The sequence below is a fragment of the Aptenodytes forsteri genome, unplaced genomic scaffold (assembly GCF_000699145.1).
Source record: "Aptenodytes forsteri isolate BGI_AS27 unplaced genomic scaffold, ASM69914v1 Scaffold31, whole genome shotgun sequence".
NCBI classification, from domain to species: Eukaryota; Metazoa; Chordata; class Aves; order Sphenisciformes; family Spheniscidae; genus Aptenodytes; species Aptenodytes forsteri.
The window spans coordinates 704,090-731,115 of NW_008794713.1; the positions used below are offsets into that span (position 1 = coordinate 704,090).

Sequence of the window (27,026 nt, forward strand, 5' to 3'; positions counted from 1 at the left end):
TCTCTCATGCATTTTGCTGCACAGTCTTTCCTAATTAACCTTAACTTAATGAGCTTTGCTAAACTGTCTGGTGCCAGTATTTAATCATTACAGCACATTCTTTGGGATTGGCTGTAATGTCTTGAAACTTTAGGCTTCACTGTTACCTCAAAAATACCATTTAACGCTGAATAACTGTATGTAGTATCTTGATATCCTAAGCATTTCTTACACTTAAACTAGCCTTTGTGTATTACATTCCTTTCTTAGGGATCCACTTTTCCTGGCAGATGGAACTGTGTTTGGCTAGCTGGGCATTTCCCTGGCTTAGAATGGTAGTTTTGTGACAATTTTATTTAACAGGACAAAGGACACGCCTTTGAGATAGATTATTTTTAGAGTGAAGTGTAGTCTGAAAATTGCACCTGGAATGTTCTGGGCAATACTTCAATGTTTTTATATTGTCTAGTCTTTGGCATATAGAAAAAAAAAAAATGTGTGAGTCTAAGAAAAACAACCCGTTGTTGGTATGAAGCGATTCTGGGTTTTTTGAATTTGTTGTTTACGTGTTCCCAATTGAAAGTCGCTGTGCTAAACAGCGTATAACCTCATGTGAAGCTACCAAGTCTTCTTGGAAGTCAGTTTGTAAACAAACCCAGTAGATTAGTCTTTACAAATGTTCCTTTTTTTTTCCTGCAGAGATATTACATACAGCATTTCCTTGGAAGCTGTGACGACTCTCATCGTCTTCCTCTCCTGCCAATTATTCCATAAAGAAATTCTACGAGAGAGCATCATTCACAAATACCTGATGCATGGGCGATGGTATGTCGTGTTCTGGGGTGGTACCTAACGGCAAAGCAAACGCTTCTGACCACTTGTTTAGACTGTTTGTACTCGAAAACAAAAGACAGTGAAATTTGTTTTGAAAGAAAACTTGTTCTGCTCAAAAGAAAACAGAACACAAAAGCAAACAGCTGTAAAGACTGTTGGAAGGTTTCAGGTTTAAATCTCGCAGCCCTGACTTCAGTAAAACTATTTTGGAAGCCATTTTCATTTTTTGAGGGTAATTTCACTAACTTAAAACAGCTTTTACTTTTCAAGATGGTTTTTGATTCAGGTATGGGTCTCTTCCTGTAACATTGCAGTCTAGGGAACCCATGTACCTCAGAAATGCTAATGAGCCTTCTTGTGAGACAAATAAAGAGCAGCCCCTCGAAAGACTGCACATATGTGCTGCGTTGAGTTTTAAGCTGCAACAGTGGAAATACTTAGCAGGTGGTAAACTCGGTCGTATGAGTAACACCACTTGTTCTGGCGAGTCGGTTGTTTTGTTTAAATGCTTTGTCACGGTGGCTTTTACGCATTTTGGTCAGGCTACCATTCATCCTCTTTCAACTTTAAATTCCACGCGGGCAGATTTTTGGGAAGTGTATCTATTGTCTGGTGTTCTGAAATTTCTAGTAGATGTAAGAGAGAGCTACTGCTCCGGGGCGGCACGCAGGGAAAGGAGGGAGGCTCGTCTTGGATGTGGGCAGAGGGAGCACAGGGCAGACTTCAGCCTGAAACTGCAGCGGGGTAGAGGCAGAGCCTCCGTATTTGTGGGGTTTGGTGGTACTTCAGTCTCTGGGCCGAAGGAGGTGAGGGTTTGGGGCAAAACGGGGAATGTTTGGGAGAAAAGGCAGTACGTGGTCTAGGAGACCTGAGTTGGGAGTAGCAGGTACCTGGCCTCTGGAGAGAGGGGTGGGAATTTGGTGGCTGGGAATCTAGGGCAATGTGAAGAGTTGGAGGGGTAGTGGTTAGAGGGGGCTGGAGTTCATCGTAACACAGCCCCGGTCTGCCCACCTCTATATCACGTGGGAATGGGAACCAACTGTTTGCTTCTGTGGAAATCCTTCTCTGTTTTGGAAATACTGTAACCTTTTATTTAAATCCAGCACATTTTATGTGCACCTGTCAGTCACTGATGTGAGGTCAGATGGTTCATTGGTCTTTGCAAATTGGCCCCAGCTGTGCACACAGACAAAAATATTGGGGGGGTGGAGAAATACTATTGTTACCGGTTCTATGTAACCAAAGCATGGAGCGAAAATGAAACAAATATAATGTTTCTTTCCCTTGCATAAATATTTTTTCAGTTGTGTCTTGAGGTAAAAGAATGCAACGATACCACAAATTAAATGATTGATTTAGAAGTAGTACTGAAAAAAGAAAACAAAACAGTTTTGATGATCCTGCTGTTGAAGGTGCTCCTGCAGAGCCCTGCTGAAGTCAGTGCAGCTTTGCATGGGCAAGACCTTGGCGTTCTTTCCCTTTCCAGTCTGCTCAAGACTGGGAGAGTTACTGTCTGTGTTTAATGCCAAACGCCAGCCTTTGCACCCTGCCTGGGCTTTGTTGTGCCAAATTTTGCAAGTTGTGAGTCAACTAAAGCTGTTCTCTTTTTCTTTTCAGTCTCCCATATACCAGCAGACTTGTGAAAACTTTACTATATAATTTCATTAGACAAGAAAGAAGGCCTCCTCCAGGGACCCATGTCTTTCAGCAGCAAACAGATGGAGGAGGACTGCTTTACGGGATCGCATCTGGGGTGGCAAGTGAGTCTTATTTTCTATAAACCATACTTCAAACCTTATGAAGTATTGCCTTCTGTGTGACCTCTCTTACAAACACACCTGTAGCCCATTTCTTTTTCAACAAGTGATACCAGTGTGCATGCTCAGTACAGAAAAGCTGTCCACAGGCCTGCTTGGGTTGTAACCGTAGACGGTCCATCTCAAGATGTGTTAGAATCTGAGGCATTTGTATCTGCAGGCACTGCAGGGACGCCTTCCCTGCAGGCCAGCACATGGTAAAAGTAGCACTTAGTCCATTTTTTTGCTTTTGTTTATACTTTTTTTAAAAAAAAATAAAGCGAGTAGTGCCCCATTTGATAATGCTTCAAGTTAGTTAAAATGTGGTAAGAAATTCTTCTATGGACATATTTTATTCTTTTTGATTACTCGGTGGATATGGTGACCTGCTCTGTGGCTCTGTTTGAGCAGAAGGTTGGACTAGATGGTCTCAAGAGATCCCTTCCAGTCTCAAGGATTCTGTGATAGAAGGGAGTGGCCTAGATAAGAATTTTTGTAACATATTGTAGTGTATGTCTTTCCCGGTAGGTTGACTGATGGTTTTTCTCCTGAATAGTGTGACTAGATTCTGACCTTTTGTGGGCGGACTGTTTGCTAGAGAGAGAGAGAGAAGTTGCCTGAAGAATATGAAAGGCTTGATGCCATTTTTTTGCTAAGAAAAAGGTTTCTCATGTTTGTTATACTATATACTGTGTTTTGGTTGGTGGTTGCTCTCTTCCCCACACCAGATGTGTTTTATTGGTGTGTGTATTACATATAAAAATTCTTCCTGAAGGTTTTCCATCTAATAAGAGTGAAATACAATATATCGCTAACAGTAATGGTATATGTTGTTTTCTTTTTCCTGGTAAACTAAATAACACTTTGCAAGTCAGTTGCTGTTAAAACTGATACTATTTATTTTGCTCTTTTGTGAAATCCATTCACTGGCAGCATCCCTAGGGGATATTAAAGTTCAGGCCGCAAGTGGTCGGCCAGAAAATATTTTACGGTCTGTGACAGTGTGCGTGGCTCTCCTCATGGAGGCAGTAAAAGAGCATGTCTCTAACTTGGTGCAGCATAGCCTAAACACATCGCTGCTTCTGCGTAAGATGAGGTTACACACAGCTCAATGTGCTGCTGGAACACGCACCTCCTTTCTGGTTTCCAGTTTACACGCTCAAGGGTCGACCGCTGCCGTGTTTGGGTTGTGCCCGTAACGTAAATGTGTCAGAAAACAGTTGCTTGGGTTTATTTAAACAGAGAAGAAATTAATTAAACTGTTCCCTATGACGTTTTTATTCAAGAGTCCCAACAGGTACATTCTCTTCCTTCTTTTCAATTGCTAGAGAAAATTGCTCTTAAAATGTTTTTCCGAAGCAGTTTTCAGTGGGTGGTTTGTGCTTTTGCTTGTGACTGGAGAGCAGTTCTCACTGCGTATTTTGATACCTCTACTTACCTGATGGTTTTATTCTTCTTGGTTCTAATCTCTCTAGTCACGCTTGAGTATCTTTCTGCCTTAGTGCTGCTACAGGCAAAATAGCTTTTTTTTCCCTCTTCTGGTTACTTGATTGATTTGTGAAGGCCATCCAAGTTGCTGCCACTCCTGCCTTCCTCTGTAGCTCCTCTGATAGATATCATATCCCCCCATGACTTTTTACTTCTTGTATATCGAGCCTGCATTTCTTAATGCAAACCCTTAAGGTTTCAGCCTACGTCTGTTCTTGTCTCTTCCTACACTTCCACCCCCTTTACTGCTCTTGAACCATTCTCTTAACAACTCCCTTGGCATACTCCTACACTTATTTTGTTGCTTCTTTCATGAGTACCTGAAGTGCCATCTCTTCTCCCAGTGAATTAAGTATCTTCATTTAAAGCTCTAAGTAAAAGAGCCTTTATAAAGAGCTTTCTAATGACCTGCCTGGGAAAGGGGAAAAAATAAGTACCACATCCTGTTAGAAAATTGAAATTTTTTTTCCTGTTTGTGCCCGGACAGTTGGTTAATGTTTTTTGTGTCTGATTATTTGCCTGTATACGATGTTGGACTATAGATGAAACTTGGACACAAGAGGATTGGTAGAGTAAATGGCATATTTGCCTGCCCGTAATATCTCTGAATTAACCCTTTGCAATCCTTTGTTTTATATAGAATCAGGTGCACGGGTAGAATGCAATACAGATTAGAAGGTAGCAACACAAATTGATAGTCTGTTATGGAACAGAAGCAAGTTTTGAGCAATGAGCAGATGTGGAAAACGTAGACGTGATTTCCGTATTGTTTTATTTTTGTGTATTTTGTAATCTTTACAAGATAAGAATTGAAAGAAGAGTGGAAGAATTGAAAATTCACTTTTCTGTTGCTCAGTGTCTTTTAAATACCACATAATGCTTAAAATAAAGTGTACTGAAATAGTCTAAATATAGTCTATTTGTGATGAAAGGAGGTAGGAGCCTGGTTTTAAAAATCATTTATTTTTCATATGAAATTTCGAGGCTTAAGATAATTATTGTACTTGTTAATTTGAAATTATTTAACTTGATACCGCAGTCATCTACGTTACCATGTATTATGTTATGCATATTTTGTAGTCACTTGCACAGCAGCAGTAGATCAACAAACTCTTATAAGCAATGTATGTTAAATCCACCCCCCCTTCCACCCCCCCTTTCCTTCCTTGTGATTCAGCAGGAGTGATAATTATACACGATATGCGCAGAAGTTTACCCTTTCCCACAGTTAACCTTCTCCTGCTTCTCATCCTTCGTAGCTTGGTTTTTTTCCTCTCATGAGCCTCCTTAACCCTGAAACCGTACAGCCAACATCCTCACACCAGTTACTTCTCTTTGGTTTGGCCTCTGACTGCATGCAAGCTATCTGTGTGCAAGTACCTTTCTCCATCCTGTATATAAAATACCTTGGTTAGACTTGTATTGCCAATTATGTTATCCTCCAGTAGTTAAATAAACAATTGTGGGTTTGGAATGAGGGGGGAAATAATGATATTTTAGTTTTGTAACTCCGTAAAGGACATTCCTCTATACTGAGTCAACTTTGCTTTGTCTTTGCAGTCTTTTTGTAGGTGTGCAAAATAATTGTAAAGTGCTGCTAGATCTGATGGTATGTGTTGATGTGAAGGCATAAATGACATCAGTATGCATGGCGGTAGAGATTAGACCTCATATATTAGAAATTAGAAGTCCATTCTTCTTGGTTCACAAGGTACATTGAACCAACTTACCTTCAAAAAAATTTTTTTTTTTTGTTGGTTTTAAATCTTCTTTTGGAGTATTATTAGCATTTGCCAATTTGTGGTCCGCAGTTAACCAAGTTGAGAGAACGTTTTTCTGGGCAAGCAAAATTTTTTAATTAGTCATTTTATTTCTTGCAAAATAAAATTCATGTTACAGCGAGGAACTGCCAAAGAGATGATACGTTAAGGCAGGAAAATGTTAGTGCTACTCAAGACTATTGAAAAATAAGCCAATTTAAATGGTTCAATTTGAAATACTTGATCCAGTTTATACTTTGCTATTAAAAAAAAAAACCCAAAAAACAACCAACACGTTAATGCATCTTGCAGTGCTTAGGAGTTACTGCAACAGTAAGATCTAATTGACTTAGTTTGTGCTGTTTAGATGATTATAGATGTAATGGGTACAATGTTGTACCTGTAAGAAACTAATGAAAAGGCAGTAGCCGGATTCATCTTCATTAATCACCTAAGCAATCATCATGACTAATCTGGCCCACAAATGTACTGTTGTAGCATTAATATAAATTGCAGAATTCAGCGTACAGTGGTCAATAATGACTCGTTTTCTCATGTCTGTACTCTTTGGTTGGAACTAGGCAAGCATTCCTGACCATTAATGACTTTCTATCATGTAAGTATATAATTCACTCTGCATTATGTCATTCAGCATTAGTGTACTTGAAGGCATCTGATGACCTGTGTTGTACATTTGTGACTTATATATGTACTATAGCTTATTCCTGTTTTTTTTGGTGTTGCATTCTGGTTAATAGGAGCACTTGCATGGTTATCTTCAACTTTACAAGAAAACTATTTATTCATATTTAGCCTTTTATGTTAATATCTTTTTTTCCTCTTCAATTTTATGTAAGTCTGATTTGTAATACCTAGATTAAAACATGTCAAAGTAGACAGACACAAAAAGCTACTAACGATGTGTCTGTTATTTGTTAGGATTCCACCAAGCTTTTTTTCTACTAACAAATATTTCAGGCTGGTTGTTTCTACCTTCCAGAGCCTTTTCATGATGTGGTATGATCTGCTACATAACTACAACCTTGTCTGTCTCCCTGGTGCTTAGTCAGTGTTTAATTGCCTGTTCGTGAAGAAGGTGTAGATCTGAGATTTCTTTCCCAGTTCTGTCTGTTCATCTTCCTTCTTGCTTACAGTCCGTAACAGTGTCATCCTTTTGTCACTGGAATCATGGCGTTTTGACCTGCCTGAACGTGAAGATTTAGATAGTGTCCAGATCTTTAACCTTTCTCTTAGTTTCTCTAAAGGCATGTCTGAACTGGATCAAAATGTGTGGCTGCAGCTCAAGCACACGTTCTTTGTATTAATACAAAGTATTAATAGTAGTGTTGCTGTGGCAGGCTCAGTCTGCAAAAGCTGCCCAGCAAGCTGGGCTCTAGAGCAGCTTCATCCTGACCGAAATCTGTGCTGTGGTGCCGTGAGGACCATAGAAGCTGGTTTGAAGTTACGTTGAACTACTGTCAGAGCGGTGCCTGACTGTCCCCTGTGAGTCTTCATTGCCTTTTTTCACGAGATAAAACTCATCTTCTGTCTTAATCACAGTAGCACAGAAAAAGATTGCCTCTGGCGTAAATCTCTGCAGGCCAGAGATGTATTCACTGTCAAGCTGTTGCACACTTCCTTTGACATACAGTGTGTTGTGTTTTGTTTTTTTTTTTCTTTTAAAATCTAATTTGTGGTTTTGAATGATGCGAGAGTATAGAACAGTTATACAGCAGTAGCACTTCTGGTAGCATGCCTAGGTCTCAGGTCCACCAAGTTCTTGGGGCTTTCAATCACAAGGATCTTGAAACCAGAAGAGTCACAGCATAATTATTTAAGAAATTGTTGATCTTTCTTGTAAGCTTCACCAGTGTATTTTTGATCGTAAACCACCAGTGATTTAGAACTAGCTGGACAGGTAGCATAGACTTTTGCTCTGGGACCCCCAATCTTTTCATAGACGCTGACGGCAAAGATAGCAAAGCATCCTTTCCCAGAAGAGCAATTTATACTGTAAGGTCCTGGGCTTGATAGTTCTTGGAAGTCTTCCATTGACTCTGGTGAGACGTACGCATTTGCAGGGAGCAACCGGTAGGGATTTTTTCTTTCCTTTGGAGAGGTAGATGCTCTGGGGGACCCTTGGCTGCCACCACTCCGCCCTTCCAGCAGTGACAAAATATTTCATACTAAACTTTCTCAAGGTGTATGTGTGTTTTTGAAGTCTTCTGTGAAGCCTCTTTTCTGTGATATCTACCTGACACTGTCTAGGCTCATGGTGTGCTGGGAGCTCTGCTACTGTGCTGACTAATATTGCTGCTTCTCTCTTGTCAGCCCCTCTCAGTGCTAATCCATCTTGTCTCTTGCCCTATATGTAGATTGTAGGCTGTTTAGGGTAGGGGCCGTCGTTGAGTATGTACAATACATAGCATAGCGAGGCTGTGGTTCGTGACTAGAGCTTCTGATTTCTGTGGTCATACAAATCATAATTATAACCATATGTTCCAGCTTGTTTACTGAGAGTGCTGCAGCAAGTTTCACGAGGTGTGTTGGTGATTTATCTCCCTGACATTTATCCTGATATTCCAAAACCTGAGCAGCTTCAAATAACCCATTATTAAAAAAAAAAACCAAACCAAAAAACGAAAACCTATTGGCTCAAAAATGATTTTTCTTCTTTAATTCTTCGGGGGAAATTGCTTGTTAAAGGAAATCAAGAATCAAGCTGATGTATTATAACAACAAAAGTTTTAAACTTGATATCTTGCAAGCACTAGGGCTAGGAAAAAAGAATTGTATATGGGTGAAAAGGAGGCATTTCATGCTTTCCAAACTCTTCTTAGCTCTAGAGAATTACAGAAATTGAAAAAAAGCCAATATTTATAATTATAAAATTTCAATAATCAGTTACTAAAAAAAAAACCCAACCAACAAAAACTGTTATACCGGAGTTTTTCTTAAAGTCCTATAAATTTCAGCTAGGGGATGGTAAGAAATCTGTACCTTTTCACCTTACAATCCAGTGTCAACAAGAGCGTTCATCTCCTACATGGCATTTATTTTAGCAATAAATGTGAAAATGCTTTAAAAAGATTGTAAACACCGTTATTTCCACTTAATTTTTGAACATTTTCTGCACTATGAGGGTGGTGAGGCACTGGAACAGGTTGCCCAGGGAAGTTGTGGCTGCCCCATCCCTGGAAGTGTTCAAGGCCAGGTTGGACGGGGCTTTGAGCAACCTGGTCTAGTGGAAGGTGTCCCTGCCCATGGCAGCAGGGTTGGAACTAGATGATCTTTAAGGTCCCTTCCAAGCCAAACCATTCTGTGATTCGAACATATTGCAAATGATACAGAGGCTTGACCATGCCATCTAAGAAACGGACCAAAATCTGGGAATTAAAGTCTTCAGGTTCAGCATCTTCTTCCAGTAGGCCACAGTGCTTCTCACGAAATATTAACAGATCTTAAACTTTTTGATGGTCATCCTTCTGCATCATAGATGCAGAGTATGTAGGGTTAATATATGACCGAAAGGGTGGGTGTTTTTGCACTAATATGGGATATTAAAGTAACACCTGTGACTTACAACTCCATAAGGCAATTATTCTTCATAATTTTGAAAATATCTGCAGTGTACCACTCAGGCTGTGTTCTGCTGCTGCTCATTTCCTGATGAAAATGGCTCAGTAGTTCAGGAAAAAGGATGGTCCGTTCGGTTTCAGAGGCACTGATACCACATTATGAATGGGCTTACACCTGACATCTGATTACTGGCGGGTCCCTTGGAAGGGTTGGAAAGTGAATGGGCAGGAGAAACTGAACTGCATTTCAGGTCAGGCTGAGGAACATTGATAAAGCACAACAAATTATTTAATTTTTTTTTTAATTGCTCTGTGTCAAAACTTGGCTTTCAGGTCTGCTGATGGATTAATTTCATCCAAAGCTGTATTTGTTACTAAACTACATGTTAACTGATTTCCCTTCATCCTTCTGCCAGATTGTCCTGTACCACCTTTTGGGGTGGGAGTGTTCGGACATCAGCTCATTCAGATAAACAGTTGCTCCAGTTCAGCGTAGCAAGGGAGTTGCTTTGGCCATGTCTGTGAAGACTGAAGAAATGCAAAGGCTATGCTGCGGACTTTAAAGTTGCCATGTTATTTTGCATTTGTTCTTTATTACTTTATTTTAATTTATTTTATTATTTATGCATTATAGGCGACACGTGGGGAAGCCGAAAGTGTGGCTGCGTGCCTTCTGTTTAGTTCCCTGTTCCCTTTCGCCTTTAGCTTTCTGCTTCTTCCCCAAAATAAGTGATGATGAATTTTTTTAGCGCCTCTGCAATGAAAATCTGTATTTTAACCCCCTCCCCAAATAACTCCTGAAGTCTGGTAGGTTCTTTAACATGTACAAGGTGAAAGAGGAGAAGTTTATTCATATGATATCTATTACGTTGGGCATAGAATGAACTGCTGATAGGAGCAGCACAAGTCAGTTGTGGAAGTATTGTGTCATGATCAAATTAGTTCAAGTTCTGAAACAGTTTTATTTGCCTTACCAATAATATTGTCAGGGGAGAAGAGAAATTACTTCAAAGCTTAAAATAAATTAAAACAGCCTTTGCCTTGGAAAGGGAGTGGAATTTAAAAATAAAAAAACTAAAGTACATTTTCCCAGCTAGGGATGTCATCATGCATGGCTGGGAGATGAGGGAGGCAACGTCTGTCACTTAAGTGGACAAGAGGAGCAGTGACTTTGCTTACCTGTTAATTGCATTAAATCCTTAAATTAAATCCTTAAATTAGCGCAGCAGAACTTCCTAAGTATACATCTTGCAGATACAGCAGAGCTTATGGTTTTCCAATTAGCAGTAGACATTTTAATTCACATAACAGATTAGATCTAGTATATGAACTTGGTATGAATATAGCCTTAATCTGTGATGTCAGTTTACTCAACTGCAGTGTTTAAATAGAAAAAATAGTTTACATAAAGAGCTTGCAGATGAACTCTTATTTAATACTGATGCTTATGAGACAAGAATGTGCCTTGCAGAAAGTGGTAGCTGTCTTGCCAACTCTTAGAACCTGTCCAGAAGGAGGTGGATAATTAACTAACATGTTAACGAGGTCATTAATGCAAGTGAAAAGATGTCATTCTGGCTGTTGAATATACACGGTGCAAAGGAATACTGTGCTTTTAGGGTATGACGGCTGTGGTAGGTTTTGCAGGGGCTCTAAGGGAAATGAAGCAAAAATGTAAGTGTATTACTAAAGCAAACCTTTCACTGGTGCCAAAACTCAAAATCAGATGAACACTTGAATCTGATTAATCTGTAAGGAAAATATTTGCATGCATTAGGACATCTGTATTTCAAAATTGCAGTCTTGCAGATTCATACAGAAACTTTCAGCCTTGACTTGGATCGTAAAACTAAATTTTTTCTTTTCTTATGCTACATTGTTTTTAATTCAGTTGTGTAGTGCATTTTTCTAATTGTGGTCAGTATGCAAAGAGTACGTTGAATTTGCATAGTGCGAGACAGAAATACTTTGGAGAATAAGTGGACATACTATGAAAAATCTTAGCTGTAATGAATTTTGTAATTTTGAGGTAGTACAACCTTGCTGGAGCCACACTCCATCTGGATGTGGCTCATAGTATGTTTTCTCTTGAGCCTTGTTGAGTACGTACTTGAGCACATATTTACAGTATTGCCTATATGGACTGAAGCGTTTGACTATGATTTTGAGGGTTGATTTCACAAATAATTTCATTTCAACAGCTATAGTTTCTAATGAACAATTTTTGCTTGAGAGGGAAAATGTTCCTCTTTGCGTTTGAGCATAAAAAAGCTTGGAAGTGTTTCCATCTTTCTTTTATTTCTGTGGCTTATAGCTGTACTTCCTTGTTTTTGTAGACCCATGGAGGAGCTAAGCTCTGCAAAGAATGATCTAAGATTTAATGAGGCCTTTGACTAAAATCTTTGTCTTAAACCAACAAAGACAAACCCTTAATGCGATTATAACGTAGTTATTTTTTACTTAATGTTCTAGAAGAGCCAATGGTAATTAAATGTGTTCTGCCAAACTGTAGTTTCCAACACAAGTATGAGATTTTTACATAACCTGATAAATGGCTATTTTTCCTTTTGAACAAGCCATCAAAAACATTTTCCTTCTTTCTGCAAAAGACTTCCCAGCCAAATTAGAGCAAAGCCAAACAGATCATGTGCTTAGCAGTGTCTTAGTAGAAACTATTTTAACAGTTGCAGATTTAAATTTTATTTCCTTGTCCTGAAGCTAGTTACTATTGTTGAGTAATTTGGAACTTTTCTGATTGAGGTTTACGTTATCGGTATGTGGTAGTTGTAGTATAGAGCAGTGAACATTAATTTTCATGACAGTTGGGTTTGTTTGTCAATTTTTCTCTTTCAAGCGAGTGGCATTTTCCGGAGTGACTCACTTTGGGGAAAGAAAAATACTATTAACAAGAAAAGAATGTGGCACCTAGGAATAGACATCCTGGTGAAAAGAATGGATTTCCATTATTGAAAAATAAATTTCTGTATTACATGGAAATTCAATTATTATCCTTATAGGAAAGTGTGAATTTTTGCTTGCTTCTCAGTAATTTGATTTTTATTTGGATTTCGAATTTGCACCAAGTCCAGAGCCGTGCTGCTGCCAAGCTATGTCACTCTGGTTGGGGGCTGTAAGTGTCACAGGTGGGGGGACATGGCTCAGACCTAAGTGACGTGCTGCTTCTGTGCATGCTCGGCTGCTGCCTGGGAGGGCGCAGCCACATTAGGACAGGCTTAACGGCAAAGCTTCACCCTGATCGTTCTGCGACCACCACCACCCCCCCTTACTGTGGGTGAAGGGCTGGAGCAAGTGGGAGGGAATGGCGTTTTGCTGGTGTCTGCTGCGCTAAGGGTGCTTTGCTGATGACAGTGTAACATGGTGGCATTCCTGAAGGTGTCCACAAGAAAAGGTCTTTTGAGTCTTACCAGAACAGCTGTAAAGTTGTCGTGGTGGTGGTGTAGCCATGACGATCTACGAAGGGGAGGTTTGTAGAGAGGGGAAATTTTTTTCATTAGACCAGTTACTGCAGTTGGAATAATACAGGGATGTATGCGAAGTGTAACACCATACGTGTGCTACCCAAACCGTCTTCAGATGGCACAGCTTCCAAGGATTTAACCTTAGGAGAGTGCTTAACGACTTCGATGTTGGCACCCAAAGGAAGATTTCTCTAACCGTTTTACTGGGAACAGTATTGGGATCCTGAAATACAAATTCTGTTACCAGCACGATAGCTGGAATACAGCTTTATTCATTTAATCTTTCATCAACAAATATTTGAGTTTTATTAAACTCAGCAGTATAAACTTATAGCTGTATCTCTTTCACTGTGGAACGTAAGAGAAGGACTAGGTAGATGAGAGGCTGGAGAGGAATGCAAATCCCTTATTGCACGAGTTTCCCATATTATCTTCTCATTCTTTCCATCTTCTGTTTCCGTCCTGTAAGACAGAAGGAAAGGGGATGGCGCGGAGCTGGGAAGGCAGAGTAGATGTAGGGAGGAGGATGACGCTCTGGTATCTCTTTCACTCAGCTATGATTTGGCTGGCTGACATGAAAGCTCTTGCCTATATATAAATTACTGTTGTGGACCTAAAAACATTCCTGATGTGAATGTATATACAAAGAAGTTAATGGCAAACAAACTTCCTTTGTTTGGAGTATCATTAGGGCCTTGCTCATGCAAAATGGAGAGTGTGTTGGTCTGACAGCTCTTGCACATTATTTTTCTTCAGCACGTTAAGCAAATGCTTTCATGTTTGGCCCTTCTAGATCGGTCTCTGGATAGTATTTCTTCCTTTGTGCCAAGCATCGCCCTCTTTCCCACTCATTTTGGAGCATTTTGTGAGGTTTGAAGTAGACTGTTATCGGGGGAACTGCTGCAATTCAATGGACAGATTTTCCTTGGCCGAGATCCAGACCTTGCCTTCCTGTTGTGGATATTAATAATGACAGAGTTGAGACCTTGTCACTCTCCTGCTGAACAGTGTAGGTAATAAATTCGGAAACCAGCTCTCATAAGAGAATTGTGGTCAGGAACAGGACAAGGTTTTCTGTCTAAATGAAAAATTTCAGAATGAGTCTAACTCTGGAATAATTCCTAGTAATTGTTAAAAGACTAAATTTCTTAGCATTCCTGTTAATATTTTGGATTTTTGCTCAGCATTATGAGAATCTGTAGCTGATAAATACACAGACCTGTAGTCTCAGTCTGACTGAGCTGAAAATTTTTACTTCCCCATTGGTCTTAGTTCACACAAAACCCTCACATTAAGTGAGATGATTTTATGCTGCAGCTAACACTCAAAATCAGTTTAAGTCCATTTTATTTCTGCCACGCACGTACATGAGTCTTCTGTATTAAACAGTTGTTGTAGGACTTCAAGTTTCAACATGCCTCTGGGGCAACGTACGAGTCTTTAGGGTGCCTGAGGGTGAAAGACTTGTATCAGTAGGCTTTCTCAGGTCAGCTTCAGCTGGCGCTTAATAATAAGGCTTCAATAAGGTATTTAAGGTTGGCTTCCCGGATTTATTTTGCACTTCACATCTTGTGAAGAGTATACCTAAAATATGTGGGCGTTAATCAGAAACTCCGTTCCCAGAGCACACGGCCATTATAATGGGATGCACGGGGCTGTCAAGAGGACGTTCTGCATCAGATCTTTCTTTCTACCGTGAGACCTGTAATCACCATCCTGTGTCATTGCTGTCTGTAGCAGGCAGCGTCTACACAAGCGAGATGTCTTGGTGGATGCTCACAGCTAGTGCTGTGGCTGAAGGGTTTTAGGAAGGGGCAGCAGGTACGGCGTATGCAGGGGTTTGCTTTTTATTTTCTTTGGGATTTTTGTTTTCTTTTTCTCCTTTCTCTTCTTTTAGAGAATTAGGGACTGGGAAACTGAAGCCTTGCCTTTCTTTTTATTAAATGGAGAAGTGTTCCTCTTACCAATCCTGTTATAACTCCTCCTCCTGCAAAATGCAGACGTGTGTGCCGATCCTTCCTCCTGTTGCTGAGGCTCAGGAGAGGCTGCCTGGGGGACTGCCAGGACCCTCAACTGCTCCGTCTAAGTAACCGAATTTGCTCTACTCTACAACTCAGAGTGTAAGCCCTAGTTGTACATTAGAGAAATGGAACCATTAGAAACCCTGAGATGTCTGTCATACAGCTAGGTTTGAACGCTTGGGAAAAGGTGGATTTATAAATTCTATTGAGCCTTTAGAACAAGCTAGTTTTCAGCAGATCTGAAATAGAACTTAAATGAACTAGGACTTTGCAGGCAAGAAATAGCTCTTTCGCAACTGGTTCTTACTGTACCAGTCATGTAATATCTGCCTGAATACATTGCTTTGTGAAGTGAAATTCAGAAAAAGTGGGGAGAAGGATTAGCCAGTAGAATATATGAGAAGTGAATCATTTGCTGAGAACCGTCTTAGCTATTTTTTCCTGTATATTCTCAAGGAAAATCCTGTATTATAGTTATCGGGCTTACCGACTTTTATTTTGGACTGGCAAAGGAACATGTCATTTCTTTAAACAGAAATTTAACTAGAGGCTGCATGCCTGAAGGCTTGTCTTTTTTCCAACTGCATAAGTCTTACATTACTCTCCAAATACTTTGCTTCTGAAGTTTTTGTGTAAACATATCAGAAGCTATGCAGTTCTTTCTCCAAAGAGAACAGGCCCTGAGGATTGCCATTAAACATAGACGACAATGGCAAATTCTAGGATGTGTGGTATAAAAGCCTTCCTATTGCTCTACATGGCAAAGGACGTGTATTTATGGCTTTAAAACTGGATACAGTGCTGATTCTGGGGTGTGGTTACGCACAGACACATCGTGTGCTCGTGCAGCTTCCCAGTAGCTTCAGTGGAAACCTTTTGAGAGCAGAGCCTAAACTGTCATCTCTTTAGCTTTAGCAAAGGTACTGAATGCGTGTAGGGAGGAAGGGACACTTCTTGATGATGCTCTGTAGTTTATAGTGATGGAAGAAATAGAGGAGCATTTCATTTTTCCTAGTATACCAGGTGGAGTATGGGTGGGTTTTTTTAACAATTACGTTGAAAACTATCAGAAAATGACAATTAGAAAAATGTAAAGCCACAATATTTAAGCGTTTGAAGAACGAAGATGGTGTAGCCTTCCAGTTACAGACCAGGTATGTCATGTGGTGCAACATACGCAGAGCACCTTGACGTCTGGTGGGAACGTTGCGATAAAATGCCTCCAGCCACTTTCGGTCCCGAGGCTGTACATGACATCTTTCAGATGAAAGATCTTAAAGCTTAAGATGCAACTTCAGAATTTCTTGATATCTAGATATTTAAGTAATACTATGAAGAACTCGTATTTCTGTAGTCATCTGCCAACACTTAAGTCTTTTGTGTTAAGTGCCATTTCTTGTAGAGAACTGTGGAAAATGGAACAAAAAAAGTCTAAAGAAAACTGTTTTACTAAACAGAGGACACAATTATTTTATTTTCCAAGTACAATGTTTGGAACTCCATTGGGTTTCTGTAGTGCAAGGTTAAGCAAGATATGATAACGTGCATGACAACTTACCTATACGGGAAGCTGTTCTTTTAGAATTTCAGAGGTTCCAAGATATAACAACTGCTATAAAAACACGGCTGGAAAATAGAATAGTAATAGGCAATTTTCGAACTGTAATGAGTTTAACAGCAAATTGCTTAAAGGGTATTTGACAGGATATATTAGTAAACTGTTTAGGATCTTGCGTGGGGTGGGAATCAGGCACAGCAGCTGGAATGCCTGTGACAGCTCTGATCAACAGAATTTGTCATCGTGCTTCTGAAACCTAGTGACTACCCCCAAAATGATTTGTACAACTGCATGTATTTAACCAGAAACAACACCCGTACTAGGTAATGGAATAAAGATTCCTTTGGGTTGGAAAGTGTCTCCCTGGAGAAAAAGTAGCTGTTCTAAATCTAAAAGTACACTGCTAAAAACACATGTATTCTCTCTATCCAGATTTGCTAAGAAGCTCTATGTCCTGGTATGGAATATATACTAAATTCTGGCAGATGGGATTGATCCCAAACATGCTTTTCAAACAGCTGATCAGAGGAAGTGAACCGGCTGCTTGCAAGTCTATCACCTGCAATCTCCTGGAGGAAAAAGTAAAAATAAAAATCCCTCCTCCTAACAATCCAATGAAGACAACCAGCTAGTTGGCCTGTGCTTACAAAGTCAGATAATTTGAGAGATCAAGTGTTTTGAGCAATGATTTTGGACTTCTTGACATTAATACTTGGTTGAGGTTGTGTAGGCTTGTTAGAGCAAGATGCTCTTCTGGCAATGGGAATGAAAGCAAACCCACTCCTTACCCTGCTAAAGTGAGTGCTGCTTTTCCATTTCACAGTGTGGAGAGCCAAGACATAGATTGCGTTTCATCCAAACACGCATGTGGCTGACTCCAGAGCTCTCAGGGCACAAGTCCAGACTTATCCTAAAGTCATACCTTCACTGAGGAATCTTAATTCAGTTGAAATTACAGATATTGGAAATGAATTCTGTCCTCGATAGCTGGTAACTTTCTGGGAGCAGAAACGGAATGGTTGCTGTTCATGGTGAGCCACTCTCAGTATGTGCACATGAAAGACTTGGTTCAGTCATGTGTATCTCCATGCCGTAAAATACGTTATCTGTAAGTTTCCTCGATGATCCAGTTGTTCAGTCTCAGGAAAACAAATGAACAGCGACAAATCTGGAGTAGTTTTTTTTTTTAATTAAAAAAAAAAACAACCCAACCAAACATTCATTATGAGAATAATGGCAAGTCCGGGCACTACTCCAAGCAGACACGTTTCCATACTTGTATAAGTAGGGGACTTCATTGCTACAAATTCTGACCTTACTTGAGATTATCCATGGGTTTTCCTGTTGCCAAACATTTGGTAGAACAAATCAGATGACTGTAATCAGAAAGCTATCAAGATGACTTTCCCAACCAAACATTCATTATGAGAATAATGGCAAGTCCGGGCACTACTCCAAGCAGACACGTTTCCATACTTGTATAAGTAGGGGACTTCATTGCTACAAATTCTGACCTTACTTGAGATTATCCATGGGTTTTCCTGTTGCCAAACATTTGGTAGAACAAATCAGATGACTGTAATCAGAAAGCTATCAAGATGACTTTTGTTCAACTTCTTTAAATTATTTTGCCTGTGACCAAGAAGGGAGAGGAGGCAAAGTGTTCTTCATTGACATTTTCAGAAGCAGCATTGGTCTTCCAGGGTCTCTCTCAAACAGCATCTGGAGCTGTTTGAGCCCAAAATCAAAGCTAAGATCTGCATACTGCCACTCCTAGAGGTAGGCCTGCTGTTTCAACTAACCTGAATAATAGTTCGGTGATCATTGAATGGAGTTTGCCAATGTGCTGAAACATAATCTCACTTTGTTATGGAGAAATCTTTACTGATTTCCAGCATTTTTTTCCTCCTTGACTTCCTCTTCTGTTTTTCAGCTTGGGGATTGTTTGTGCTGTCATTTCTGTTAAAGGTTAAATTAGGGATTTGCTGTACAACAGAGTCTTCGAGGTGGTGTTTGTTGCTTCTAGGTCAGAGCAGCCTGGGAGATGGACTGAAGCTATAGAGCCTCTGATTTTTCTAACAGTTGTCCTTGGACAGGAATTACATGTAATCTGGGGTAGAAAACTGCTTATTATGTAAAGGCTTTATGCAATTGAAAGTGCAGCATTTTACATTTCTGCAATTAAGAAAGTTGTCCTGAAATAGTCTTAGCTTAGATGGAAAACGTGCTCATTAGCCACATTCCTGTTCTTGCCCAACGTTCTCTTTAATTTTTCTGTAAACTTTTAACTTGCAATGGCTGCTGTCACTAGTTTTTTCTTACAATTGCTGTATTGGTTAGAATTACCTATTAGTGAAGATTTATATAAGTTTTCATCTGTTTGAGATCTACTTACTTTCCCTAGCCCGAGTTCTAAAACACACTGAAGCTTTGCAAAAGTTGTACTGTTCCCCAAACAAACAATTTTTAGCTGCTGTAGCAGTCACAAAACGAAGTCCTGGTGACAGCGCTTGGTGCAACCGAGTCATTTAATTGCAGCATTAAAATGAACAAATGCAGGGAAAACTATTGAGTGTGGCTGGTCTGAGTGCATCTGCCATTTATGCTAGTGCTGCTTCATGAATTGAAAATACATTATGTTTAATATGGGCTCTCCTGGGACTGTGTGAGTTTACTAAGTAAGTGCATCAAGGGATATGAGGAAAACAAATAGTAGACTGTAAGAGTCTTGTCTCTTCCTCCACTGTTTTTCTGTTCCCTTGGTGCACTCTGTCTACTTGTAAAAGTCTCTCAGAAATGAAGGTAAACTTACTTTGAACAATACGTAGAGAATAAAATCTAGTAATCGATTTCTAGATCGGTCAACTAAAATGTTTTAAATGTCGCCCCATGTAGCTTGTCTAGTCAGGTTAATGATTTGCCACATAATTTGTAGCTACTTGTGGAATTTTTGTTCTTGCTAAATAGAAAACGTTTATCTTTGCCATTTGGCTTCTTAGTGTTTTCACTGGAAGAAGAAAAAAAAAAACCTTGTGTGCTTTTGCAGTTTGTGTATTGGAAAATAATGTGTTCTCAATCACTGTTACAGTGTTTCTCTTCCTGCCTTTTTAATAGCATCTTTTTTTCCCCCCTCTGTTTTTTGCACTCTCTCTCCCCACCACAACCGCCACCAGGCTCTTAAAACTCATGGCATGCCCTGATATTTTAAGTCATTTTAAAGTCAGTTCAGCATCTCATCAGTATGTTGAGAACTGGCATATTTGCAAATTGCAGTAGTCAATTCATAAAGCACATAAGCTGTGCAAAAGTTTGCTTCGGCATATATTTAGAGCTCTCCAGTTAATTAATTTTAAATTAAATTTTCACTGTGGTTTGGCACATACTTGAAACAAGCACAAGGCAACTGCTGAAGATGGAAACCTGAAATACTTGTAATTATTGCACCTTATGTACAAATTAATCCCTTTGTTGTGTAGCACTGACATTTTCCCTGTCACTTTATCCTCCTTAGGAGGCAGACTTTGAAAAGAAATAATGACTGTATAAATTAAAATTTACTGGTTAGTGTGGGTGTCATGCTAGACATAATTCCTTATGAAGTGTGGTGTCCGTTATGGAAATCATCATTGTATCCTTTCTCAAGCGTAGGAAGGGATTTATAATCTGCTAGAATGCCAAAAGCTTTTAACTAGAATTGAATGCGGTCCACTATCCATAAATTATAATCATGCATGCGTGTGGGTGTCTTATCATTAAACTCTTATGCCTGTGTGAGAAGTGTGGGAGGTAATAAAAGCTTGGGACATAATAGTTGATATATTGTACATTTTCTTTTTAAAATTTGTTCTGAATCTATTCTGGTGTCCTTTAATTCACATCTTCCTCAAAGAAATTAGTGCTGTGTTTGGTTAAAGGGATATTAATTAAGCAGTACCGTGTTTTGTTTTGTTTTTCTCTTTTGGGCTTGTACCAAGTGGTGATTAAAAACTAGTTAATGAGGTCCATAGGCTCTGCTCGAGTACGTAAGGCATGTTTACACAACTTCATACTGATTTTAGGTATTTGAGTTAGAACGGAGGCTTCTACTGCAATAACTATGGCAGGGCATTCTTTATTGTGGAGGCAGGTGTTTCTATAGCTGCTTATGCTTTTCTTAAATGCATAAACTCAGGCAAGAGAAGCTTGGCTTAGCTGTAATTATATCTACGGTGAGGATTCCTAGATGTGAAATTAGTATGAACAGTAAAGAGTAAAGATGTGCATCTCTTCAGTTACACAGCTGAAGCTCTGTAGTCCAGATACAGATAAATGCTGAGAATCAACACTCGATGTGGATATTGAGTCTTGTGGGACAATCTGAAAATACCCCATGTCTTAAAAATGAAATTATATATTTCTGAATCTTCGTCTGGCATGCTATTGCGGCAGTGCTAGCCAGCTGTAGAAACAGTTGCTGGTTTAGCTACAGCAATCGGCTGGCTGGAGCAAAAGTAAATTGTGCTTGGCCAACTGCATTGCCTTTGCAATGGCAAAATGACAAAGCTTGTGGATGAGGGAAGAGCGGCTGAAGTTGCCTACCTGGCTTTACTAAGGCTTGTGACAGTCTCCCATAGCATCTTTGAATGGGGTGTTAGGGTCTAGGTGGGTGGACTACTGCGTAGGTGAGACACTGGCTTAAAGAGCGGTGCTTTGTCCCCCCTCCACCACTCAGTTACGTTTCTGTCTCCCACCGTCAGAACATCTAAAGGTCTTCCAGTGTTTTCACTTTGACCAGCCTCAAATCAAAGAGGCGTGGGGGAAAGGATGGTTGTACAAGAGATCTGAACATCGATCACTTTGTCTTTTGGATGACTGTAAGGTTTGAGCTGACGCTTTCAGGGGATTATCCATAACGGTTCTAAGATTTCTTCCTTGAATGGGAATAGTTATTTTAGAATTTGCTATGATGTGTAGCTTAGATTTCTTACCCCGCCACGTGTATATATGGCCTACCGTGCATTTATCACCCTAGTAGTTAGCTGGCATGCCATCAAGAGATTATTCTGTGACTCTCAGTCGCTTTAGATTTGATGATCTGCATTAGATTTTTGTAACTTCAGATTTTAACCCCGAGTGTTTCATTGGTTTCCAAGATACGAATGGAAAATCAGAGGTGTTAGTACCCCAGTTAGCTGTATGGTAATCTACAGATAATCTTCCTTCATTATGCAAACTGACCATTTATTGCTTTATTTAGTCCCTGTTAAATCTTACAAATGCTTTTCTTATTCTTTCAGAAGTTTGATTTTATTTAAAAAAAAAAAAGACAAAATCTCTTAGAAATCCAGTTGTAGTGGGTGCAATTCCACATTCACTTTCAATCCAACAGAAGTATGAGCTGCTGTTGAAAGAAGCTCAAACCACATGCTACCGCTTTTGCCTGCGTCTTTCTGCCTCTCTGTTTTTTGCTCATATTTGCATTTGTGTGGCCACATGGTGAGCTGTCGCAGAGAATTGAGCTAGCTGAAAATTGTCCTTCCCCTCAACTTGGCTAAAAAAATGAACTTTCCTGTGTGGCTATACAAATATTGTTTGGGTTTTGTTTTATTTTTTTTTAGAAGGGTACAGAAAGTGTGAAGAAATGTGCAAAGGGAAGGGGCTGCTGGTTTTGGTGGAAGCTATATTAAAAATCCCGTTGACGTGCACTCTGTATCAACTAGATTGCTCTTACTCCTGTTTGTTGACTCCTTCAAAAAGTTTTGAAAGGTCTGCGAGATGAACATACGGATAAATGTTGAGCAAATGGGAAGGGTCAGTGCAGCTTTTGTAATAGGTATGACTTACCTGCGTAAGAGCCTGATTTGAATCTTCTCCAAAAATCATAATTTATCCATGTGTCTCCTGGTTGTAGTCACTGCTCTGCTTATACGTTGCCTACAGTGAGGGTACGGAGATGTCGCCGCCTGCATCCAAAGGAGCTCTTCATGGATTGTTGTTGCAGTTACCAGCTTATGCTTCTCTATTAACAGACTCATTCTGTTTGAGGATTCTATAGTAGAGTTACTTGAGCACTACCAGATGAGCACTCTGGTCTTGATGATTTGTGGCTATTCTGAATTTTTTCCTAAATCTTCTCCTGACCCTTCATTTGAAGACTATTTCTCCAAAGGCAGCCTCCTGTTGAGCCTTAATCTGATTGAAGGTGACCTGTTGCTGAAAGAGGCTGAGCAGGGATACCACAGCAGTTGCTCCTTCCACTGGTCTTGCATCAGATCTGCTGACGGTGTATCCAGAGCGTGCTGGAAAATGCACCCAACATCCTTCATTTAGCTCATCTGCTAAAGCCTGACCTTCTCGGAGCGCTCCCTTAGCGCCTCCATCGCTTTTTGGCCTCTCCGAGGAGCTGTCTACTTCAGATTGTTCGAAAAAGCTTTTACTGTTAATTTTTATACCTTTAGCAAGCTGTTCCTAAGTTATTTTTGGCTTGACTCGATATGGTTTAGCACTGAACTTGCCAAAGCTTATGTACCTTTTTCTTTCCTGATTTGGAAAAGACTTAATCTTTTTACATTTAATAGTCTCCTTCCTCTGCAGTTGAGTCATGGTGCTTTTTTGTTCTGTTAGGGGCCTCTAATATCTGGTATACATCCTCTCTGAGCCCTTAATGCGGTGACTTTAAGTTGTCTTACTGCCATCTACAAGCAATTCATAAGCTGAGCCTGTTTTCTTACCTGTTCCTTAATCTTTTGGGTAAATGCTCTGTCAACGCTGAACTTGCTAACTAGCAAAATTAATTCCACTTTGATAAGATATTTGGAAACTGGAGGGATCCTCTGAATGTTTTATAGTTAACGGACTTCAATTAAGAATGCTTGTGCTAATACCTATGTGGGAGGTTGGTGAGGGGTTTGGTTTTTAGGAAGAAAATCAGATCGTGACCTTGAGCAAAGATTTTCCTTGTCTGAAAGAGGAGGGAAAGTAGAATTGCGGGAGGCTTTAGCAGAGTTTACTCTGGAAGGAAAGTCTAGGTCAAAGTAATTCCGCCAAGAATGGGAGATGTTTGTAGGCACCACAGCAGTTGATGGTTGTTTGATACCCTCTAGTTTTGTGTGTGTGTATTTGTATAATAGAAAAACTATATAATATAAATAAAAGATAGTAACTATATAGAAAATATATAAACATAAATACATTTTTATAATATAAGAATACACATGACCTAGTATACTATATAAATATTTATTCAGCGTGTATATATACGTGTATATATATCTTGTAGGTATCAAAATACCTAGAGAGATAAAAATTAAAATATGCATAAATTTTATATCAGAATAACTTGTTACATAAATATAAAAATATGTAAACATATTAAAATAAATGTAGATAATATAAAAATATGGCTAGAAAAAATGGTTTGGGCTTGCATAATTTTAATTTTGGCTTCAGGTTTATCCGCGTAACTCTCTTCTGAGTTGAGCCTCAATAGCTTATATTTATGGAACTGCTTCTCTCAGCGACTGGCATTCTCAGAATATCTGTCAACAAATGATCCATCTTTCTGTAGATTTATATATTATAGCTATATATTTATATAATTGTATGTATATATGTCTACATATATATTCCCAATGAATATAGAATCTATTCCAATGTATATATAATCCATTCTGACTCTCTTCAGCGAGTCAGAGATCTCTTAGGCGATTGGGATGCTAGCTCGGGATTTCTCACTGCAGCAGCAGCCGACGGTCCCGTCCCTGACTTGCACCACCCCAACGTTGTTTTTATTTCCTGAAGCAGTAATTGGGAAGCTGGGTAGTTCACTACTCGTTAATAATTGTTCTTTGGTCCAGATTCAGGAATCGCTTATAAAGCTAAGGATTGTTTCCAGAAATATTATTTCACTCCCTGCCTCCGTGGGAAACTTTAATTATGAGAGTAGTTTTGGTAAAGCCGGTGAAATTGTCCATGTGCTCAAGTACCTTGCTGAGCTGGGATCTCAGGGGAGATGATAAATGGATATTGTCCAGTGCCTTAACAAGACCAAACAGCGCGTTCAGGCCAAGGGCATCGAGAGGTAAATGCCCTTATGAAGTAGAAAATTCTCATTTTTACAGATAGGGGAAATAGAGGAAATAACATGCTTTCAGCTTGACTAAAATTATACAATGAGTTGACATTACAACTAGGAATAAAATTCCAGTGTCCTGATCTTTATCCTCATGATTTAACTGCTGGGCCTTGCTTCAAGGTTAATAAAACATGCCATTTGCATGTGATAACTTGTGTAAGATTCCCACTTAACTAACACAGTTTCAGATGATTTTATAAGATGTACATACAGCATATACGTGTCTCTCTTTGTCTGGTCTTGCTAATCGTAATTCTTTGTTTCGCTGAGTGGAGTTTAGGACGTAGGCAATCGATACCCATTTTTCCCTTCTGATGAAGAAGCGTGTTGTCAGTATTCCTGAAGCACCCCTGTAATAAGGTAATCAATGTGAAACACTATCAGGTCAACTATAATTTTGATAGATACAAATACCGTTGAATATTTTAGTATATGAGTATTTAAGTTCGCGGAGCCTGAAAATTGTGTGTTAAAAGCAACGATATCATCAACCGACCTCAATAAGGGTGATTATGGGAGGTAAGAGAGTGGCTGAGCAGGAGAAGAGCGGGAAGGGGAGGTCGGCTGGGTGTCCAGGCTCCAAGGCAGCCCAGAGCCGTGGGCCAGCCTCGCTGGTGCCAGCCCTGGGCAGGGGTCGGTCACAGGGTCCTGCTGTCAGCTCTCGTGCTGTGACTTGCGAGACAGCGTACGTACCAAACAGCTTGGCAGCATTTGTGATTTTGTATAAAGTTAGCTGAGTAATGGTTGTGCGAATATGGAATGAATGTTGGGGATAGCGGAAATGTTTTTATGAAAAACATTACAATATTCGAATTATCTACTCAAAACCAGGTAGCCTAAGAAGGATTACTCTTGCACAAGCGGCAGCTGCTGATGCTGAAGGCCTACAGAGCTTGTATACAACGTAGGCCTTGCTTGGTTAGGTAGGGCTTGCCAAATAGTTTCCGCAGAAGAGAAAGCTACAGGAAAATCTGGAGCACTTCTACACTCACTTCTGAGTAGCCCTGGAGGCAGTGGGTGCTGGGTGTCACCCTCGAGGGCAGTCCCGCTGTTCGAACTGGCTTTTTTAACACCTGGGTTCATCATGTACAGATTGGGAATTGCATTGTAGGTTCGATTAAAAAGTTATACTGACTTCTCTTTCTCAAGCATGGGCACAGACCTCCTGTAGATGATAGCAGAGGAGGCAGTCACGGGTAGTTCTCAGTATTTCCTAATTGCGCTCCCAGAGAGCAAACGCTTTATTCTTTACGGCTTGGCACTATTGCAAAATCTTTATGAACAGGAAAAGCCTAAAGGAATCCCTTGCCCTGTGGTAAAACATTTTTGGGTACTGAAGATGAAAGATTTTGGAACTGAACATGCATGGTAGAGACAAAATAAAGCGCCTCTAAAGTAACTTCGCATATTGGGATAAATGCAAATCTATATGTAATTCATGCCATAAGGTGGGTTAATAACAACTGGCAAATCAGTATTTGGAACCAAAACTATCTTAATACATTATATGTAATTTTAGTCTTTAATAGTGAAGCTGATGAGTGTTAGCACATGTTTCTATGTAATTTCAGTGTTAACTATCAATTTTTGTTGGAAAAAATATCTCTTCATAAAAAAGTGTGTATATACAGGTAGAGTTAGTAATACTTGTCAGCCTTTTTCTCCCCCCATAGTGTTGTATTTTTGTAGTCAGCAAATATGATACACCAAAACCTTTCCCAACAGCATTCCCTCCACGCTGGCCATCTACCCAAAAGACAAGCAACTTAATAGGTATTAGATGCGTAAGAGGACTTCGACTGGGATATCGTGTATTGCAGCTCCATTTTGTTGGTTTGAATCCAGCCGTGGTGTCTGGTGACAAAAACTTGTTACTATCTGATGCCTCTGGAGTTGATTTCAGTTCAGAGACCAAAGCCAAAGGGCAGGTGCTAACATAAAACAGCTCATCAACATTGTCAGTAATTTATGTCCTGCTCTGAAGGGTGAGCGGGGAGACCGGATTCTTTCAGCTGAGGCGGCATTTTCTGCTAGTCAAGATAATGAAAAATTTTGCCCTGGTTTGCCTGTGGTACACTTGGTCTAGGGATAGGACTTCATTCTTCAGGGCTGCCACTTTTCTCAATGCTTTGTCATTAAAAGTACCGTTTTAATAATGTTCATATGGCTGGAGCTGGTATTGATGCCTGTAGATAAGCTTATATAGCACTTTTCTGTAGTGAAATCCAATTTTCAATGGCTCATATTTTTTTTTTCCCAAACTTCAGTTGTTTGTGATAAACTTTTCATGCTGAGTATCTTCCTTAGGCTGAATTTTTTTTAGGGTGGGTTAAAAAATTTTTTTTTTTTTTTTTTTTTTTTTTTTTTTTTTTTTTTTTTTTTTTTTTTTTTTTTTTTACTTCATTCTTCAGGGCTGCCAC

General features: G+C 39.6%; 1 protein-coding gene across 2 annotated transcripts in view; it reads left to right on the forward strand.

Annotated features, from left to right (window-relative positions):
- The window catches only part of DYM (dymeclin), a 218,972-nt gene that overhangs the window by 35,983 nt on the left and 155,963 nt on the right, over nucleotides 1-27,026 (forward strand). For both annotated transcript variants that reach the window (XM_009273826.2, XM_009273825.2), the window contains 2 exons: nucleotides 679-804; nucleotides 2,431-2,573. In XM_009273826.2, coding sequence (XP_009272101.1) covers nucleotides 679-804; nucleotides 2,431-2,573 — 269 coding nt within the window. The remainder of the gene's footprint in view (nucleotides 1-678; nucleotides 805-2,430; nucleotides 2,574-27,026) is intronic.